This window comes from Catharus ustulatus, unplaced genomic scaffold (assembly GCF_009819885.2).
Source record: "Catharus ustulatus isolate bCatUst1 unplaced genomic scaffold, bCatUst1.pri.v2 scaffold_94_arrow_ctg1, whole genome shotgun sequence".
NCBI classification, from domain to species: Eukaryota; Metazoa; Chordata; class Aves; order Passeriformes; family Turdidae; genus Catharus; species Catharus ustulatus.
This window is the reverse complement of record NW_024879558.1, coordinates 71,469-93,183: the sequence shown is the minus strand read 5'-3', so window position 1 is coordinate 93,183 and position 21,715 is coordinate 71,469. Positions and strand designations below refer to the sequence as shown.

Sequence of the window (21,715 nt, the reverse complement as noted above, 5' to 3'; positions counted from 1 at the left end):
AAACTTGATTTCTTTTCAATCCTAGTCTACATCCCCACTCTACAATCCTTTTCAGCAATCCTACTCTAGGCTGGTTGTGGAGTAATGACCCTGATGTGATTACCACAGTCTTCTCTCCTCCTTTCTCTTCTTCCCTGAAATTATGAGCGGCACCAGGATGGAAATAGGCTTAGATGATGTTACAGGTCTTCAATCACAAAACACTCCAAGATTGCTTCAACATTTTTAGCATGGAGACAATTGAGGAAGTTGTAAAGTACTCTCCAAGAGCATTTACAGCCCCTTTGAATGTTCCCAAATATATTCTTCCCTCAGTCAATTTCATATCCTTCCCCAGAAGAAGGTTATGCCATTGCTGGCCACACCTCTAACCTTTCAGCTGAATGCATTAACAACAGGAAACTTAGGAAAAAGACTGGACTTGAAAGTCCACATGGTTCTGTGCAGGAATCTCTGTCTCTCTAGAAAGACTGGTTGAGATAGAGTATTTTTGACAAAACTACAAAACTACCAGAGTTTCCATGTAGAGACATTCAAACAATTTCTCTTTCAAACCCACTGAAGTATCTTCTCTCCAACACTTGTAAATGTGTTTTACAAAACATTTGCCAAGATTTCCATATTCACTGACAGCTTAGAGCAGCCCAAATGCATTCCTCTGTAACCCTCCAAAACAAGGGGATTTGGGGAGGGCATTGTCCAAACTCCTACGCCTTTGGCAGCAGAATGCAAAGTGTTTAAATTGCAAGAAAGTTCAAAAAGCACCCCAATACGTATCATAAAGAATTTGGATTTGCCACAATATTTTCTTAAAATGTACATGACTTTATAGTAGAGATACTGGGATTCCTTCTCCTGAAAAAATTTATTTCAATGGATAAACTTAAGGCTTGAAGAATTGACCAGAAGAAAGCCACACCAAATGCTGTATAAACAACAATGAAATATAGAGTTATCAACAGTGAATTTTTTTTTATTATTGTTAAAGTTCAATACTAACTTTTTTAAGTGTCTAAAACTTACTAATCTTCTTTGATCTAATCCTACATATTTAACAAATAATCTACTGCTCACTTCTAACATAACCTAGTGATCAATACTAATTTATATAATTCTAAAAACCTAAGCTCAAATTTAAAATAAAAATCCACAGGTCACTGATTTGAAAGGCTGAAGCAGATGTCTGGTGCCAGGACTCCACTTACTGCTTGTCAAATTCAGATATTCGCCTCTGAATATGGGACAGCTTTTTGTGGAGGTACTGGCACCTGCTCTTCATTTCAGAGTAGCTGGGGCTACCCTGTCAAGGAGAAAGAAAAAATAAATTAGGGTATACAAACATTTCTGCAGAGTTTAGAATCTGATGTGCTTTGCTTTAAAAAGCCTTGAGCCAGACTCAGCAGTAACCATGGTCCTGCAGGTCTGGTGTCACACATACCTGCTGTAACTGCTGATAATCTGCCAGGATTCGATGAAGCAGCATCTGCAAGAAAAAAACCATGAAGAATGTTTCACTACCACCATAAAATGCAAACCTAGGTAAAACACTAAAGATCCCCTCTATTTGACTCTAGAGATTTTCTTCTCTGTGAGCCACCACTCTTCTGGGAGGTTTCAAAAACAAATCCCCAACTCCCAGCATCAGCCAAGATCTGCAATTACGCCTCTCAATAGGGAACAGAAGGAGCACACGCTCCAAGACTCTGCTTGGGACACATCTCTCCTAACTGTTTGTTCACAGACAGCTCGAACACGGGCTTTTGGGCAGGATCTTGCAAAAATCAGACCCAGCCCAAGCAAGTGTCTGAGCACATATGCCCATTCTGCAGTTTCCCTTTGTCTCACTGAGCAGCTCCAGAGAATCCAAAACACTGCTGTGGTGGAGCACAGCCTTCATGGCTTTGTCCTTCTTTACCTGATAGTTTTCAGAGCCTGGATTCAGACACTTCCATTGTTCATAAAACTGCATGAAATCCTTGTTGATCTTGTCAATCTGAGCATGTAAATTCCTGTATTCCTCATACTCTGCATTGAAGTCATCCTTGTAGTGCTGGCGTTGCTCCAAGGAGACTATGGCTGTGTATTTTCTAATGGAAAAAATAGATTTTTCTGTGAGTGAACTCTAAGAGAACATTCTAATTAAGGACATGTATTATTCCATAAAGCACATGTGTAGTTTTACACCAAGCACGTGGTGAATGTCAAACACAGACTCCCAAGCTTTGAGGCAGATGCTCTGGGACTGGCTGTTTCTACATGCAAGCTCATATGCCTGAAGAGGCTCTAGGCAGGTAATTCCAGAAATCTGACACATTTCTAGGACACTTAGATACTAACAGTTTAGATTGAAGAGGTTTTCTTCATTAGCAATTGGAGCCCATTTAGGAATCATTGGCACTCATTTCAAATATCAAAGGACCAACAAAGACCACAACTTCAGGAAGAGAAGAAACATTGCTAAATTATATTCTCTTTTCAGATAGTAAAAACTTTTAAATTTACATTTACTTTTGAAAGTCCCTCTGCAATACATTTTTGGCAGGGACTGCATTAATGGATTTGGTTACACAGACTCGAACCTCTGAGCTGCATTTATGTCTGCCTGTCTAACAGCAAAGCAGAGGTGATGATAAAATTTGATTCTTCTACTGGACAGCAGTTAGAAAACGAGGCCTTGAACTGAGGTGCCTGTAATACAGCCATCAAAAAAAAAAAAACCTCTGAAACTAACACAAAAAAAACCCAAACCACATCAACTCCTAAGGAGGGCAAAATTAATGCTTAAATTAATCATTAATGCTTTAATCATTAATAGTTAAAGCCACTGCTGGGAGAAATTTTTTCTTCATTCCCTTCTCCTTCAAATCAACAAGAGTGAGGTTTACCAAGCTCATGATGTAAATTCAAGATGAAGTGGCAATGAGAATAACAGACACCACTTCCCACACTGGACACACCAGTGCTTCTACTCCTCTGGGCCTGAACACCTGGTTCTTTTGGATGACCAAACTACCTCAGTGTGGGAATAAATCCTTAAAACCTCCTGAGATTAATTACTCCAAGTAGTAAATCTTGGAGCATGTTGAAATTCAGTACCAAGACAGACAACAGCTGGTGCCAGGGATGGATCCCAGGCCAGATGCACCTGACTGGTGTGCTGGTGTGTTCTGAAAAGGAAACTACAGATGTCTCTCAACATTTTGGAAGGTACCAGAGAAGAACTAACCTGGACTTGTGGCTTCTGCCCAGAGCCATTTCCTAGCAAGAGCCCCAGCCCAGGCCTCCCTGAGCTGCTCCCTGCAGGGCCAGCCTTGCCCTCAGCCTTCCCCCGGAGCATCCCTGGCTGTATCCAATGTGCCCCAGGGCCCTGCCGCGCCTGCTCCAAAGGCCACAGCTGCCCCAGAGCCCAAGGGCTGCAGGAGGCCTGACTGCCCTGCCAACAGCACTGCTCTGGCACGAGCTGGCAGCAGTTCCCAGGGTTTGACAGCACACACACACACACTTCTCCCTCCCTGCTGCACTGCAAATCCCAGGGGGGGATGCAGCCCCACGGCTGCAGCTGACCCTGTGCAGCTGCACTGCAGGAAGGGAGGGCCCGGCCGGGCCGAACCCACCTCGGGGTTCATCTCAGCTCTTGGCCTTGGAGGCACAGCAAAACCTACTCAAAATCATCCTTTCAAAACTGGGAAGGGCTTCACATGGCACCCCACTGCGAGTGGCAAGGCTTAATTGCTATTTTACTCACCTCAGGTAGTCTGCTTGGTTGGTTGTTGCAGAGCATGTGGAGACAATGGAAGTGTCTTTTCTTGTTCCTGCAGAAAAGCAGAATTATGACACTCTTCATCAGGAAATCTTTAAAAAGCCAAAAATTACCCACTGGATGGCCTTGTAAAAGTCCTTCAGAGCTTTCTTCTCACCAGTAAATTACTTGGAAAAAAAACTATGAAAATTAATAAAGGGGCACACACAACATTCTCTACAGGAGCCAGTTCCAAGCTTTAGAAAGAAGGCATGGCCACTTTATTCTACAGGTTCTGACTCCCACAGTGTAAAGCCCAGCTCAGCTTTTCTTCTTTGAAGGCATGAGGTGGCATCTGCACAACCATTCAAGTCTTGCAGCAACAGATGCAGTTTCAACAAACATAACAGCTTCAGAGAAACAGAGGTGGAAGAGCGAGACAACATGCCGGTTCTAACAAAAAACAGAGAAAAAAGCTGGAGTTCTTATCATGCCTTGTTGTTATCGCCACTTCCTTGCCCATTCCAGAAGCCCAAAGTTTGGATGCAAAGTTTCTGCCCTCTTGTCAGCAGGAAAGTTACAGTATGTTCAATACAAGTTGTAAGAACAGCTTTGCTGTGAGCATTTCATTCCCAAAAGTGCATTTGCTCTCATGGCTCAGTCCACACAAAAGCTTCAGTCTAAGCCCCAGATTGAAACACAGTCCAGATTTTTCCTTCACCAGCTGCTCAGAATTTTGTAACTGGTTCCTGAAGAATGATGCTCATGTATTTATAGATTCAAGCAGGAATCCTTCCAAAGTCATCCCAAGGTTTGCTGGTACCATGTGTATGTCCAGAGGAAATGTGGAAAGACCATCTCAAAGCCCCTGTCTATACAAACACATCACCACTTGAAAGAGGCATCTACACACTCTAAACATGCCTCCAGTCTATACCCAGGCAGTAATTTGCAAATTCAACCTCCAAAAGAGATAACACACAAAGAAAGAAACTGAACTCTGCCCTACTGGGTATGTCCCTGTGATCAGATATCTTCGGGCATTTCTGTTTTACTTTTCAATGTCGTTTTCAATTGGAAGTACTTCTAAAGCTTTTGAAGAAAGACATTCTGCACCTAAGATGCAGAGGAGCTCATGGCACAGTTCAAACTAGAACTCCAGGAAACCCCAGCCCAGGTTTTGTAGCTTTTGGAGTTTCCATGAAAAGGCTGAGTTCAATGAACAATGATGAAATCATTGAGATTTGATCTATGTATTTTAGCAAACTAGTCTGCAATAAATGTGTAATGGGTTTCTATCTTCAACATGCAGACTTGAAAACCTGCTAGTGGAAAAAGTGGTGCCTCAGTCAATTGTCAGTTTACTGGAAATCAAATGGAAAGGAAACATCCCTTTTCTGTGACTTTCTAGTGCCAGGCTCTTCCTTTTTACCATGTTCTCCCAATAGCAATCTAGTTAATATTTCTTTCCTCTTGATTCGTTTTGCACTACAGAGAGAGAATCTCTAAAGATGAATGGAGTCTTAGATAAGGTTCCAGCAGCACAGATTCTGGCCTTTGCTGTTGTTGCCTTTTAAATAACAAGATTTACAATGTAATGCAATTACAGAAAACAAAGTCTTGGGTTTTCATGACCATTCAACAGGGATAATGGTAGAGCAGTAAAACAGAGCAGTGCCTTCATGTATCCAGTCCCTGGTTTCAAAGCTCCCTTTTCACACAGTGCAAGAGCACAATTAACTATTTCAGAGCACTGTCAAAGAAGAATGTTGCCATAAGAGAAGCCACTACAACAGGACATAAAGAGATGCACAGACGGAATGAAGAAAAGCATTATGTCATGGCTTAACACAAGTGAAGGTTTGGAATTAGGACACCTGACAAAAATTCTGCTGAAGAGACTGTGGGTAAGGAAATGACTGCTTACATCCCTTGCAGCCCAAGATCCTAAGAACATCAGTGACCATCTGTACCTGCAGGTACTCAGATCTTGGGCAGTATAAAGGTGGTACCTCTAGACCAACTTGGGGACCCCCACCACCAACAAGACCAAGGCTGAAGAAGGACTGGCTGGATGACAGAGAACCCATGGGGTGGTGATATCTTCATCCTTAAGGTCTGTCTCTTCCCCACAGCCCACCTCTCTTCTCTTATTCCTTCCTATCTCCCTAGTTCGCATTTACTGTTAATAACATCTGTACAATTGAAAAGGATCTCACTTGTGGCCTAATTTGGGCAGAAGCTCCTCTTAATATTCAAAGTTTTACACCACAGTTCTCTAGAGAGGAGTTAGGAAAAGCAGCATATGAATACCTTCATCGAAATCCAAAGGATGTGCCTGCTTCAGCCTTCCCAATTCATTTTTCTTCCCGATTGAATTGGGGATCTCCTCCTGCACCCTGGCAGGCTCTGGGATGCTGGACCTCTGGAAGTTGTCTTTCTTGTGCACCTCATGGATGCAGGGGGAAATGGAGCCAACACTTGGAGACATGTTCCCAGTAAAAAGGGATGTGGAAGGCAGCACCCAGGAAGAAGAGAGGCCTCCAGCTGCTGGCTGGATGTGACTGGTGAATTGCTGGTGACCAGTTCGGCTCTTCTTGCTCTTCACTGGACTGGTAAAGTCAGAAGCCAGAGGCCATTTCTGCAACAATAACAAGATTATTCATCCATTAATCCATGATTAGGATTTGCTCCCATTCTGAAAAAGCAGCATTTCTGAAGTGGCAATGGTTGAAAAAAACATCTTTCTTAATGAAAAAGATCATTCAAACCAGGAAATAGTGCAAGTAAATACATGCTCTACCTCATTCCTACTTTCTCATCTTAAGACTTCAAGTCTTTTGCTAAAAGGCTTTGGGAGGTAGACACTCCTTTCAGCAGCTCTATCAAAGGCTTCCCCGAAATGGGGAGGTCCAGTGTTTTTTTTCTAGCTGCCAATTCCTGCTTGCACACACCAGGAAAAAAGACTCAGCTCTTGCTGTCACACACACACATGATTTACTAAGGGGTCTGTTTTAGCTGCCTTCCTGTTAAAGACAAGATCAGAGCTTCACTGACACAACCCAGGAGTACATGGGAGTGGTGGTTGGTTCTTAATTCCCATCAGTCACATGTCAGGATACTCTTGTGCTTTTTAGGTACAGTAGATTTCACTCCAGCAGCCACCCTACTCTTTAGTCTCAAAAGCTGATGCCTAAAATGTTCTTAGATTTGTATAAGAGACTTTCACAAATGGTGACTGATGAGTCCTTCCTTTTTCCTCAGTGCACTTCCATCATTTCTCAGCTCCTCCCAAGGACCTTCTCAAAGGTCCTGGCTCACAAGCCACAACACACGGCCACAAGCTCCCCACTCCCACAGCAAACTTCAGGACTGAGGATGGAGTAGAACAGGACAGCCATGCTGTTCCCAGGCAGAGTGAGTCAGGAGAGAAATGAAGGCAGTGAAGAGAATGAGGGAATATCACTGTATCCTGTAGATGCCATGTTGGTCTGGCCACGTGGATAGTGCAGATCTGGAGTCAACAATGAGAATGAAAGTGAGAGAGAGGGAAAAGAGAGCGAGAGGGCCCCATCTGCCCCACCCTGGTGCAGCCTCTTATGCACAGGAGTCTTTTGACACAGTTTTGTCCTGCATGCAGAGCCAGCCCTTTGAGCCCTTCTGCAGGGAATGAGTTGAGGCTGGGGACTGAGCTCCAGTCTCCAGGCAGAGCAGAAAGTTGGCTCAGGACAGTGCTGCTCCACCCCTGCAGGACCCTCTCTTCTGATCACAGCCTTCCTGCCAAAGCTGTCAGAATGCCTGAGGCACAGCATGCTTTGGCCTGGTCCTGCACATTCACATCACAGCTTTTACACCTTCAGCAGAGGGCTAAACCTTAATACACAATAGAGAATGTTAAAAATACACCAAATATCTGAGCAGGTCTTGCTGGAGCCTCTCTCTCAGACAGCTCAGGAGATGGCACTTGGCTGCTGCTGGTGGTGTTTTGAGATGGAGCTGATTTGCTGTAAGGATGGTCAAACATTTCTGGTTACAAGGCATAAGTATCAACTGTTAACTTTTTTTTTAGAGGTAAAACAGATTTTCAGTGTCAGGACCCAAGGAAAAAGCATGAAACTGAGCTGAGGGAGCTTTAGGCTGGATATCAGGAAAATGTTCTCGCCCCACAGGGTGCTGGAGCCCTGGAACAGGCTCTCCTGGCCAGTGGTCACTGCAGCAGGAGCTCAAGAAGCATTTGGACAACACTCTTGGGCACAGGGTGTGATTCTTGTGGTGTCCTGTGCAGGGCCAGGAGTTGGACTCCATGACCCTGATGGGTGTCTGCTGACCCAGCATATTCTAACAAGCTCGGCTTCATTTCCCAGGGTGTTTTTAATGAAAAGTCTCTTCTCCTTCCTCTAAAGACTGAACTTACCTGGCAAGTATTAACTTCAAATTCTCCCTCTCCATTTCATTGTAGCCAGGCCAATCAGCCTGAAGGGTTTGAAAGAGATGTTCCTTCAGACTGAAGGAATTATCCTTTAGATTCAGGTTGGCTACCTACAGGCAGACATTTAAGAAAACAAACATTCATTATGGTTGCTATATGCAAACTACAGAAATCCAGTTAGTCCTGAACAGCTTTTTGTGAGCACCCAACTGGAACTGAACAATGTCCTTTGGTACAGAGATGAATTATTCCTCTATCACATGAGCTTTAAGCTATATTAAAGTTTCACCAATTGGGAATAACCAAGTATCTGTGTTGATATCTTGCAAATTTTCCTTTCAAAACAACATTTGGTGCTACAATGTGTAAGGAGAGGTGGTCAGGCCCAGCATCCCTCCCACTTCATGTGCCTGAGCCAGGGTTCATTCCTGCAAAGTCCTGCAGTGAGAACACTGTGCACATGGCTTGCTCTATTCCTTTAAGAATAAATGAGGTTCATATCTTCCTAAAGTCAACTACAAAATCTACTCAAAAAGCTAAAAGGAGGTAGTAGAACCTGAAGACCACTAATATGAAAAGTGCTGGTTTACACTTCATCACCTGAAACCTGCTGAGACTTCCTGCTGGGATGGAGACAGGAAAAGTCTCCATAAATTTGAACCCTACCACACATTAAATAACTCATCAGAACACCACAACCATGTCTCAAAATTTGGCCATTTTCTTTCTTTGAAAACATGATAAACACTGATGTTTCTCTGATGGTTTGTGTTGGTACCTGTATCCCATAAGGTTTAAAAAATTGTAGAAGTAAAAAAGATACCAGAATCAGGAATTCATGTCTTAAAAGCAGAAGTAAGGTTGTTTTGGGAGGGAAGCAAATATCTGAGTCCATTTGATAAGCCAGTCTTTCATCCAAAACTGCATCTTTTTGAATTATCCTCCCTGGACATTGTTCATAGCTAAAGAGGAAATATTCTGACATGATATATTAATGTTTGCATAATTCAGCAACAGCCATGGGGAACAGGGAATATTTAAAAAGGAAAGTTTCTTATTTAAGCAGTGGAGGAACAAGTAAAAATTAAGGCTGAAAGAACACCGTGGTGTTAAAAATTGCTGGAACAAACTGCAAATCTCACCTGCTGGAGGATCTTGCCAAGGGTACCCTTGTCCTTTTGCCTGACTCCATCTCTCTGCAAGCGGGCGAGTAACTCTGGCTTCTTGTACGTCCTCAGAGCAAGTAAATGAATCACCCTGTCCCTGTAGGGTCGGCCACAAACAGCAGTGCAAGGATTCCCCTCACTGCCTGCAGGCTCCATGGGCGTTGTTTTCTTCTTCTCAGGTGCAGGATGGGAAGGGTTTGGTTGGGCTCTTTCGATGTCTGCTTGTTTTCCCAAAGGAAACAAAAACAGAACAAGAAATGTCATAAGAGGAGTTTGAGAGAAGGCAAGCAAAGCTGATTTTAAATGATGATGGAATTCTTGGGGACAGAGCCTAACTTGCATATCCTTGTGGATCCCTTCCAGCTCAGCATATTCTCTGATTCTGTGACAAAGCCCAATCCCTAATTGGTACTGCATGGAGCATGTTGCAAGGGCACCCTGTACCCTACCAGCAACCAGACCTGTCTCACCTGAACTTCTCAGTGCCAGCCCAAAACAAAAGTGGCCCCAAATTCCACAATTGTCTCACTACTTTCAGTCCTCAGACCCCAGTCACAGAATGTTAAGTATTCCCTTTGGATCTATGTCCAAGAATCAAACAAATCATCATTCACATGTAATACACAAAATCCCCAATGAGAAATTTGGAAGTTTAGATTTGTCTCTCCAAAAAGCCTCGATGCTGCTGCCTTAAAATGCTCTGCACTCAGCTAAGGCAGAGCAAGAGCTGCACTTGCAGTGGCAGGGATGTCCCTGCAGGCAGTGACTGCAGCACAGCCAGGTGAGAGCCCCTTTTTCTCAGGGCAGCTGTGCCTGGTTCAGCTCACCACTGAGTGAGGGGAATATCCACCTCCTGTCTGCCTGGAGTGAGGCTCCTTGGGGAAACAGTGCTCCGATCAGATTAGTGACAAATGGCACAACCTAAGCATATTGTGCTTTGCGAACAGTTATGAAGTCCGTGGGAAAGATCATTATTTTCCTTTCACTTTCCTTGAAAAGAAGCTAGAACCGTATTGTGGCAACAGTTCCTTATTAATGACCAAGACAAAAAATTAAATCAAGCAAAGTTTTCCATATTTCCATGAAATTCCACATGGGATTTCCTCAAGGTAATTTTTGATCAATTTCCATATAAGTTTAACAGATAAGCACAGTAACTAAGTACTCCAAAGTCCAGTTGCAAAACCAACACATCAGCTACCAAGGCAGCTTAATTAAGTGCATTGAGTGGTCCAGACCTGGACCTCAATGCTCAACATTCCAACCCATCACGCAGGAGGGGAACAAGGAAGGACTGGCAGGCTTTTCAAGAGGAAAACAGGTCAATGTCTGATTGCAGTAACAAGAGATTGCACTCTTCATCTGAGGGTAAACCACCTAAAGCTGAGATCTCTGAACACACACCCTGTCTCAAGAATGTGCTGCAAAAATGAATTACCAAATTGAAAAATCTTAGAGATGTTGAACAAAATATGAAAAGCAACCATACCTCCAAGTGGGTTGTACACTTTGGAAACCTGCACACTTCCAATGTGCGACACCTCACTGGGATTTGGCTAAAAAGAAAATGTTCTGTAGAACCTTCAGAAATTTCACACTGTAAGCATTTATCCAATACTGCAAGAATGAGTGTTGCGGTGTGTTGCTGTTCTTCCTAATTCTTATATTTTTATTAGCAATTCATATTTCAAGTACACCTGATGGTGCAGGAATGAGGCCAATAGCTGTTTTTTGTCAGCTTTTATTTTCCTTTCTTTCCACAGTTTCTCTACTTCTAGCTAGTCCTCTAAGGGAGTTTCATTTATGTTTTTTTTCTCTTCTGCTATTGTAGATATAATGCAAAATCAATCTTCTAATGGAATGAAAACCCCCAGAATACGTATTTTCCACAAATTAACAGATTTTTGAGTACTTTCCTGATGAATAATTGCAGCTGATTTGACAGCAAAACTTGAACTATGGCATGCCTTGGTCACAAAGCAAAAAATATAAGCTCTTCTAGAAAAATTACTTAGTAATATTAGATTAGATTAATTAGTGCTGTTTCTTCCCCAAGATTTTGTATTTTTGTCAGAAGTATGAGCAGGATTTGTTTTGCAAGAGGGAAGTAACCCGGGAATTTCTGACAAAAATTTCTTAGAACTGCATTTTTTTAATGGATAGCTGAGTGTTTCAGGCCCATTGGAAGAAAATCTGCTGCTTCTCTCTGAAGAAGGAGTTCTTCTTTTGGGCTGTGAAATTAGGAACTCAGCTACTTGAGGACATGGGTCTGCAATTCACAACTAATAACTTTCTGGTGAGTAATGATTGGTTTCATTTTATGCTTATAAAAATATGTGAGCTTACAATAATATTTTAACCTTGATTTTTCTTTTGGTGTAGAGCTGTGTCTGAAGTTTATTGGTAAAGCTGTAACTGTAAATATTTGGCCAATGGAAATTTGCATTGCATAATTTAATTACTTTCACTGTGCTATTTACACTCAGTAATGAGACACTGTCTAAAACTAATCAGATGTTCTTGCTTAGTTGCAAAAATCTTTTAAAGGCATTTCTAATTCAATGTTCACTGCTTTTCCTATGTCATCCAGTATCAAAGACAAGCCAAATCACCTATTTCTGTCCCCTTTAGGTGAAACAGAACTATTTCCATTTTCTGTTCATGGACTGGTTGTGTTACCCAGCTTCAGGTACATTGTTTAATCTTCATTTTCATTTGGTGACAATAAAGAGGTTTCTGCAAAAGGAAATGGTAGAAAAAGAGATGTTTTGTTTTTCTTCATTGGCCAGCACCAAGGAAGACACAGGTCCCATACACAGGGGGCAGTTTGCAATTGCAGCTTAGTCAGGTTTCAGAGAGCAGAAGGAATTACCTCTAGTGCACTGTGGAATTACCCTCATCTACTTCCAGCTCTCTTCTCTTCTCAACCAGTTTGATACGGATTAAACTGGTTTGGACTGGTTTAGACCCATTTGGACTGTTTTAGAATGTTTCGGTCTTTAGAATGGTTTGGACTGGTTTGAACTATTTTGAACCAGATTTAACTGGTTTAGATCAGTTTAAATTGGTTTATACCGGTTTGAACTTCTTTGATCTGGTCCAATCTGGTTTGGACTAGTTTAGACCAGTTTGGACTGGGTTAAACTAGTTTGAACCGCTTCAAACAGGTCTAAATTGGTCCAAAGCCAAACCGGTTCGAACTAGTCGAAACTGGTTTAAACCAGTCCAAACGGTCTGAACTGGATCGAGCCAGTTCAAACCAGTTCAAACTGGTATAAACCAGTTGAAACTGGTCTAAGCTGGTCCAAACCAGTCCAAAGTGGTCTAAAACAGTCCAAAATGCTCTAAACCAGTCTAAAATGGTCCAAACTGGTTTAAACCAGTTCAAACAGGTCCAAACTGGTCTAAAGCAGTCCAAATCAGTCCAAGGAGCTGCATGAGGGCGCTGGGCTGCTGTTCTGGGACAGAAGGGGGGTCTGGGCATGACGGAGTCCCCAGAAAACCACAAACCCCACCCCGAAATCCACCCCAAAAACAGCACACCCAAAATTCCTATGAACAACCCCAAATTTCACCTCGCTGACCCCTCCCCAGCTGTGGTTCTGGGACAGGGGGGGTTGGGGTTCACCTAGTTTTAGTGTGAAATCCCTACTGCGCAATTATTCCTGGGTCTCTTGAAGCCTGAAAGTTCATTGGTTGTGAAAAGCTAATGAATATTGAATGCACCAACAAAATGGTATTTTGTAACTCACTCCAAGAAGTTGACTACAGTGGTTGCTACAATGATCTCATTATGCATATAAAATGAAGGGGATTTCAATGAAAATTGCAACCCAGCTCTGAATCTCACCACTGATTAACCAGCACATTGTCTTTTAAGCCACTGTTAATAAGCAAAGAGCAGCTCTTTGTCATCCTGGCAGATGAGAGCACTCTGCCATTCAAGAGCCACTTGTCCATAAATCAGAGCTCATCAGAAGCAGCATTTGATGTGCACAAGCAGAGGAGTCAGAGAGGAGCTGGCGGAGCGAGCGAACGCCCAGGAGCGCGCTCTGCCTTGGACCAAATGTGCATCCCACAGACATTCAGCACAGCTGGTGACAGCTTTCCTTGCCAGCCTCTAAGATCCCATGAACTGCTGAATCATTCTACCATCTGCAAAAATGCAGGGCCTTCCTCCCTCATCCCCCCACTCAGGGCAAGCAAAGGGGAAGCTCGAAAACAACTTTCAGCTCTCCTTGTCCTTGTGAGCAGTTTCACCATCTCCGTTGGTGATGTAACAGGTGACAGCTTCACTTTGCTCTCCAAGAACTTCATTCCAAAGCAACGTAAGATGCAGTGACCAACAGATTTCCAAGCTGCACATACAACAGCATTCCAAATGTCAACCAGAACTGACACCTTTGATGGCAGCTGCACAAATAGATTGTGAGCTGCCTTGTGAACCTGAAGGATCACATCTATCTCAAGAATGACCTTTTCAGACCTTGTAGTTTTGAGACTTACTTTGTTTTTCTGTATACCACCAACAACTAACTTAGAAGTTGTAGACATTGTTCAGCTAATGTGCAAACACCCATGCTTCATTATGGCATGAAGCATCTCATTTTTTCACTTTATATTATAAAGAATGCATCCCTGGGTTCTTTGTTCTGGCTTTAAAGAGAGCACCATTATGTATTGTGCCAAGAAACCTAATTAAGACATTATCCTAACTTGTAAGTTCTTCTAAAACAAGTATTCATTTGACAGCTTTAAGCTGATGACAAAAGAGCTTTTGCAAGAACATTTAAAAATCAAAGAGGTAAACCAATTATATCCTGCAAGAAGAAAAAATTATCAATTTGTTAGATTAGATCGACACATATTCTATCAACAAAAGAATGCAGATTGTCAAAACTGTCTTAAGCACTGAACAGGAATGAGTTATTCTAATGTATTATCTAAGCACGAAGCTGTACAAGCAGTTTTTCTGGGATTATACCTCTTCAAATTTATTTTGTTCTATCCCAGAAAGAAAACAAAGAGAAGGTTCACTGCTGGTGCCAAATTATGCTTGCAGTTAGTGTAATATTAGTTATTAAACTGAGGGAAGAAACAAGAGCAGTGCAGCAAGAACTTCAAGCAATAAAAGTTTGAACCCTGCCCAAAAGATCCCAAGTTGATGCAGTTACACACGTTGGTTTTGCCCAGGAAGTTTGTGGTGTTTTCTTTTTCTAGGAAAGCCCCAACCCAACAGGTGACTTTCTTTGGATCCAAGCATGAGCCCGTGCAGAGGGTGTCCAGCAGGCACCAGTCTGATCTCAGGGCAGCTGGCCACCAGAGGCGTGCAGGAAGCACCTCTGCCCCAGCAGCTGCTCCCCAGAGCACAGGCACTCCAGCACCACATGGATGTGCCCAGCTGGCGGCTGCTCTGTGCTATCCAGACTGAAGGAGTGGCCAGGGGGTGGCCGCAGAATGACCAGCGGGTGGTAGGTGCTGCTGTTCTCCTGGATGCTGCAGCACTCAGAGCAGGTGTCCCAGTTGCATCCAGGGCCGGGGTACAACTCCAGCATAAAGTTCCTCCGGGAGAGCACTCGGCAGACACCAAGGAGCTCATCCACCAACTCCTTCATCACCTTCATGCGAGGCAGGCCCTGCTGTAGAATCACAGAATCCCAGAACAGATGGGCTTGGCCGTGACCTTGAAAGGCCATCCAGTGTGAGCCCGCAGCCATGAGCAGGGACATTCTCAACTAGACTAGGTTGCTGACAGCCCACTCCAGCCTTATCCTGGATGTGCCCACTGGTGATGGGGTGGGCACAGCCAAAGTGCTGCCACCACTGCCTGCACCCTTGAGCTTCTCCTTGAGCTCACCGATCTTCTTCCTGCTCCCAACCTTCTCCTCACTGCCAGTGTTCTCACTGCTGCCATGCTTCTCCTTGCTGCCCACCTTCACCTGGCTACTAACCTTCCCCTTCTCCTTGCTCTTGACCTTCTCGTAGCCAAACTTCTCACTGCTCACCTTCTCCTTGCTGCTGACAGCCTTCCTTCTCTTGGCTCCCTCCAGCTCTCTCCAGCTGGCAGAGCAGCGCTTCCTTCTGACCAGCCAGCAGCCCACACCGAGCAGAGCCAGAAGCAGGGCTGCTGGCCCAAAGCAGCCACTGCTGTTTCAGTGCCAAAGGGAGCAGGGCTTCCATGGTGCAACTGCTGCCCCACATCTCCTGCAGTAGATGAGTCATCTCCTGATGCAGATATTCCTCGCACTCCTGCATCTGTCCCACTTCATCTCTCTCAATATTTAGATTCACTTTCAGCTCAGCATGGATGGCTGTCAAGGCCAGGATGAAGGCCAGTGTTGGAGACATGGCCTGGTGGAAGAAAGGGGGCTCAGCACGTCAAGGCAGGGTGTCCCTTCCCAAAGCACTGCCCAGGGACAAAGCTGCCTCCAGACACGCCATGGGCACCGCTGCCCGCCCGGCTGCTGCCGGAGGAGCCTCCAGTGCCGCCCCTCTGCCCCGACTGGCTGCAGGAGGCGGGCAGGCAGGGATGGAGCTGGGGCCTGCCCCACTGGGGATGGGGAGAGCGCCAGGATCGGGGAACCCCTCAGAAATGGCAAAGGTGGACAGCATGTCCCTAACCTGCTGGTGGCCACGGCTGTGGCTCTGCCCAAACACATGGCAGGCACTTGTCCCGAGCACTGGGGCAGCCAAGGTCTCTCATGAAGACAAAATGAGGAGAGCAGCCAGCACTGTCCCCAGGCTCTGGGCCGCGACAGGCTTCCTGATGGGCTCCCGGAAACATTCCCTGAGGAAACGGGGAGTAGAAGCACCATCCTGTATTGCCTTGTGCCATCCCATCCTCACAAGGATGAGACCGCTCTTCTGGTCCTGGGACTATCAGCCACTGATTTATGAGCAAGCCATTGTAGTTCAGGAATGGAGAGGAAGGGAAGCTGTCACTGAGTTATTCTCTGTTCATTTACTCCTCACATCAAAGACCTGCATTTCAGCGAGGTCACACAATCACTAAATCACAGGATGGTCAGGCTGGAAGGGACCACAGTGGGTCACGAGGTCCAACCCCCTGCTCCAGTGTGGCACAGAATTGTGTCCAGATGGTTCTGGAATATCTGCAGTGAGGGACACCCCACACCCTCTGCATGATCTGTCCCAGTGCTCAGTCACTGCTGAGGAAAGAAGTTCTTGCTCATGTTCAGCTGGAACTTCCTGTGCATCACTCCCTGCTCATTCCTCTCATCCCATGGCACTGCCGAGCAGGGCATGGTTCATCCTCTGACACCTCCCTTCAGACCCTGAGGTCCTGCACATGAAGGGCAGCAGGTGGTGTTCAATGGCATTAGGGCTCTGTTGGCACTGCTGGCTTGAATCTGGATCCGTGGCTAGGCCTGGAGCTGGATTCATTGCCTGTGCTGCCTGAGGACAGAAAGCTTTGCCCAACTAGTTTGCCAAGAAGCCAGATGCTGAAAAACCCACCAGTCATCTGAGTGTTCCCATTCCTGCTGGCACTGTTTTAGGTGTTTATTGGGGAAGAAATATCTACCTGTTGTGGAAGACTACTGAAATACAGACGGGCCCATGAGTAGACATTTTAATGATAATTATCACCTAATATTAAAAATAAAGAGACTTTATGATGCATTCTTCCAATGATGATCCCAGGGTTTTAGTTAACTTCATTTGGAGCATGTGTCTATAGCACCCACAATTTATTCAAGCTTGTCACTTGTATTTCCCCTTAGAACATTGCAAAAGTGGCATTATCTCCATACAGGAGCCGAAAAGGGCTGTGAAATACTGATGTGCTAGTTTAAGGCAGGTACAGGATAAAAGAAATATTTAAAAACATCATTGCTTTAACTGTGAGGTAGAACTAGAGAAAGCCATAGCCTGATCCCAGTGAATGTGAGATACAGACCCAGCATGATGTTTGCTCTCCTGTTTTAACTTCCTAAAGGCTGAGAGAGAAGCAAGGAAAGCAACATAGAAGTTGCTGCAGCAGAACAGAAATGCACAGTCCCGAAATTTTCTGCACAAACCAAGTTCCAGCTCTGCCCAGAAGTTTGTGGTACCAAGGTTCTGTTTCCACGAGAGTTTTTCCTGAGCAGGTGTACTTGACCAGATCCCCAGGATTTATTTTTATTGGAGTGGCTGCAGTATCAGTATCTAGAGGAGCATCTTCTAAAACACTGAGACACTAAACAGATTTATTAGAAACCAAGTTCTATTTGGTATTTTGGTATTGATTTTGAAACCACACGAGGTGGGGGGAATTTCATAAGATGAAGCATGCTAAAAATAGCAGTCGCTTGCATTCCTGCATTTCCTCATTAACTCTTGTGTTTTAACTTTACAGATGATCCCCTGGCCTCTGCAGACAAAAAAGATCAGGAGCACAACTCTGTGTAAAGGAAAAAAAGTGGAAATGCAAGAGAGGGCAGATGTTCAGCAGAGCCACAGGAGGTGTTTTAGTGCAGCACTGATAGCTCTGGTGTCGCTGCAAGAACTAGTTCATGTACAGAGGTGCTACAGCCTTAACTCTGGAGTCGTGAATCCAGGTCCTTTGCCAGCAACTTTGACTGTGGTGAGGGTGGTCAGCAGGACTTGGAATGGTCCTCTCCACTTGGCTTGTAGAGGATCACTGTCCCACCACTTCACACAGACCCAGTCTCCAGGCTGGAAGGGATGTGCACGTGTGTCCAGTCCTATGGGTCTGGATAGCTCCATGTAATTCTGAAGCTTCTGCAAAGTGGAACCTAAAACCATTGCATACCTCTGTAAATCAAGTTTCCCCTTCATGTGAATTTCATGTGGAATGTGTGGAATTTGATATGGCTGCCACACAGTATTTCACAGGCACTGATGTTATCCCTCCACCTTGGTTGTGTGCGGATTCTCAGTAAAGCTTTAGGCAAGGCCTGAACCCATGTCATGGACATTTCCTGACAAATTTTGCTAATTTGTGTTTTGAGAGTTTCATTCATACGTTCAACTTTACCACTCGCTTAGGGTATATAAGTTGTGTGCACATCCCAAGTAATTCCCAAAATCTGGCTAACCTCTTTAACCACTGTTGTGACAAAGTGCAGTCCCCTGTGTGATGGCATCCCCCAGGGAACCCCAAACCTCAGAATTGTGTGATTGAACAAAACTTTCACCACCTCCTTGGCTGTGTTAGTGCGACAGGGGAAAGCTTCTGGCCATCCACTGCAGGTGTCAACTCACAGCAGTGTGTGCTGGTATCCCTCTTGGCGTGGTGCCTCTGCAAAATCGATTTGCCAGGACAGCTGAAACTCCAGGCATGACAGCAAGGGCTGGTGGCCTTCCCTTGTCACCAGGGCAGACAGAGCCCACGGACACCATCAACCCTGCAAGCTCCATTTTTCCAAAGGTTGCCTGACCTTATTAGAACCATCAGAATTCCAATTATTTCATTCCACACATTTTCATACTGATGCCAACACTCAGGATCTGCAGCAGGCCACCCCCCCACCTCATTGCTATCAAATATTTCAGTGTCACAAAACCCTCCCGAAACCCCACACACCGGTGATGCCGCAGGGGGAGAACTGCTGATCCTGAACTGCGGAACACCATCCAGCAATGCCATGAAATAACCCCACCAAGGAAACAGCCAGACCCGGCCCATCCCAACAATCTGCTCCCATCGTTTTTCCAGGGTATGGATAGCACAGGATGTGATGCAGCAGCTCCAGCGCTTTCAGAGGTGTTCTCCCAAAAGAAGTAATGTGCTTTTTTTCATGTGATAATAAAACCAAATAAATCGCACAAAACCCAAATTATGCCTCCACAGACACTACAATAAAGCAATCAAGCTCCTGAAGCACCATTTCCATCCGGCATTAACAGATTCCCGAGGGTGAGGACGAAACCTCAGGCATTTTACCAGGACCAGCACTCGAATTCGCCGCGGCAGGGCTGGAATTCGGTGCCCGAGGCTCCGAACAACCCGGGCTCTGCCCGCAGGAGGAAACCCGGCCGGAGGCAGGAGCAGGACGGCACCAAGCGAAGCACCGGGATAAATGGCAGCGGGAATTCCGCGCAGTGCTGCTCCCTGACCCTCACCTCACAGCGAGCCTCGGAGCCCGGCGCTGGCAGCGCTCGGAGCGCAGGAGCCGCCGCAGCCCCGCGAGGCCGCGCCGGGTCCGAACGCGAGGAGCGAGCCGCGCACGTCCCGCAGCCGCCCGGGCCCGGCACCGCCCGGCCCAGCCCTCCGGCCTCTCCTCCCCGCCGCCGGGCACCACGGGTCACAACGCGGCGCCTCCTCCCGCCGCCAAAAGCGCCCTCACCGAGCCCGATCCCCCCGTCCCGTGCTGTCTCTTCCCGGCCTTTCCCGTCCCAGGGATACCCGAAAGGAGGCGGCGGTCGGCCCGCCCCGGACTACAACTCCCAGCATCCTCGGCGGAGCCGCCGCCGCGCCACGCCAGGTCTCTCACAGCCGAGTCCAACGGCCCCTCGCGGGGGGGGAGATGTTGCACCCCCATCCTGTGCCCTCAGCTTGGTTCGCTCCGCATTTCTATAAAGGCGGCGGCGCGGGCGGGATTCCCGCAGTGCCTCGTTGGCAGAGTGAGGCGGTGTGCGTGATTTGAGGGGTTGAATTATGTCGTGCCTTTAAATCTCAGCCTTTGGATGACAGCCTTAAGAAGCTGTCGGGCAGGCTGTGTAGATCTCTGTTTGTGGAGATCTGAAGTACGTGTCGACCGAAGTGATTTCTGTTCACAGGGTGAATTAGGTTGGGAAAGGCCTCTCAGCCTATGGAGTCCAGCCTGTGCCCAGCTCCCTCAGCTACCCCTGGTGCTTGAGAGCCTTGCCCAGCTCTGTTCCCTTTTCCGGACACGCTCCAGCCCCTCAGTTCCTGTCATGAGGGGCCCAGATGTGACACAGCCCTCGAGATGTGGCCTCAGCTGTGCTGGGCAGCTCTCCCCTAGCAATGTGTCACCATTTTAATAAAAGGGTGCACCAAGGAGCTGACTTCAAAGTAGTCATCTTTAGGCTGGGTAATTGTGGCCACTCAGAAGCATAACAAATATCATGGCTTTCCTACTATATCAAAGATTTTAATCACAACATGCTGTTGCACATCAAATTTGTCCTTGATCTACGAGAGAACTTCCATTAACTTGAATTGGAGATGCATATGCAGATTCCTGGAAGGAAGGTTTCATTGCACTCCCACTTTGACAATTTGCGAGTTCATATTGAAGTGAAGTTAGGATAAAATCAAAAGTAAAGAGTGTGTTACTCTAAATAGATTGGATTTGCAAGTACACTAACAACGGTTTTTCATCCACTATGTGTCCAAATAGTAATTCCTGCACCGAAGCTCTCAAGTCCAGACTGAAGGACACACAGACAGTTTTGAGAAAAATGCTTTCTATGAAAGATTGTGTATACAGTGTTTGAAATTACTGAAAACAAATGAGTGTATGTTCATCAATTACTGTAGAGAAAACCTTGTCATTTAATACACTGATACTAGTGCTAGAGCACTGAACCCCGAAGTTTGAACCCCGAGGGTTTTGCCTGCCCTGAGTGTGCCGGAGGGAATTCCCTGATCCGCACGGACCTTCCGCTGACTCTGCCGAGGCGAAGCGGTCCCCAAAGCGATGCTGCACACGGGGGAGCTGCCGTAGCCGTGCTGTGCATGCGGGCACTGAGGCGGAGGCAGGGTTTGAACCCCCGGCCTCGGGGCTGCTGGTGCAGCTTCCCCAAGGCCCTCGTGGCTGCGTTGGGGTGGAGATTGCTGCGGTCCTGACTCTCCCTGAACCCTGCCTTGGTGGGATGTTCCCCTGTGTCCTGTGTGTGCCGTGACTCCCACTTCGATGGGATGTTCCCCAGTGTCCTGTCTCTCCATGAGTCCCACTTTGATGGGATGTTTGGTGGGATGCCACACGTCTGAATAGATGAAAGATGAGGGTGAGAAAAAACAATTCTGGTTTGATTGTGAGGCACTGGGTTTGTGTCAGGTGGAAGGTGTGAGTGTGCACTGGAGCAAAAGGGAGAAGAGGAAAACACAGGGAATAATGAATTTGATGGGAAAGGGAGATTTGTTCTGCCAGGTTTACACATTGCAGGCGTCTGATCATGGCAGTAACTGGGTGACTCCCAACTTGTTTTCCATTTGTGCTTGGACAGAACGCTCAGATCCTTTCCAGTCTTGCATTGCTGGGATTGTTCTTATCCCATCATTGCAACCTGAGCGTTTTCTCTGCCCTGTGCTGACCCAAGTGAAATCTCCGCTCCAAACAGGTACCGCACCTGCCGAAAAAGGCTTTAACTTTTACTTTCTGCATATTTCTGGGAACCAGAGGAATCCTGCTTGAGTCTGTGGGGAGATGGGTTTGGCAAGTAAAAGTTCAT

At 45.9% G+C, this 21,715-nt stretch overlaps 1 protein-coding gene across 1 annotated transcript; it reads right to left on the bottom strand.

Moving 5' to 3' along the window:
- Window positions 1–1,158: 1,158 nt before the first annotated feature.
- LOC117011571 (RNA polymerase II elongation factor ELL2-like) lies at window positions 1,159–19,839 on the bottom strand. The gene is made up of 9 exons (XM_033086994.1): window positions 19,792–19,839; window positions 19,645–19,735; window positions 9,311–9,552; window positions 8,154–8,278; window positions 6,053–6,351; window positions 3,746–3,812; window positions 1,916–2,087; window positions 1,439–1,483; window positions 1,159–1,300 (listed from the first exon to the last, which is right to left on the bottom strand). The coding sequence occupies exons 1-9, from the start codon at window positions 19,837–19,839 to the stop codon at window positions 1,202–1,204; spliced, it is 1,188 nt and encodes a 395-aa protein (XP_032942885.1). The 3' UTR covers window positions 1,159–1,201.
- Window positions 19,840–21,715: the final 1,876 nt, after the last annotated feature.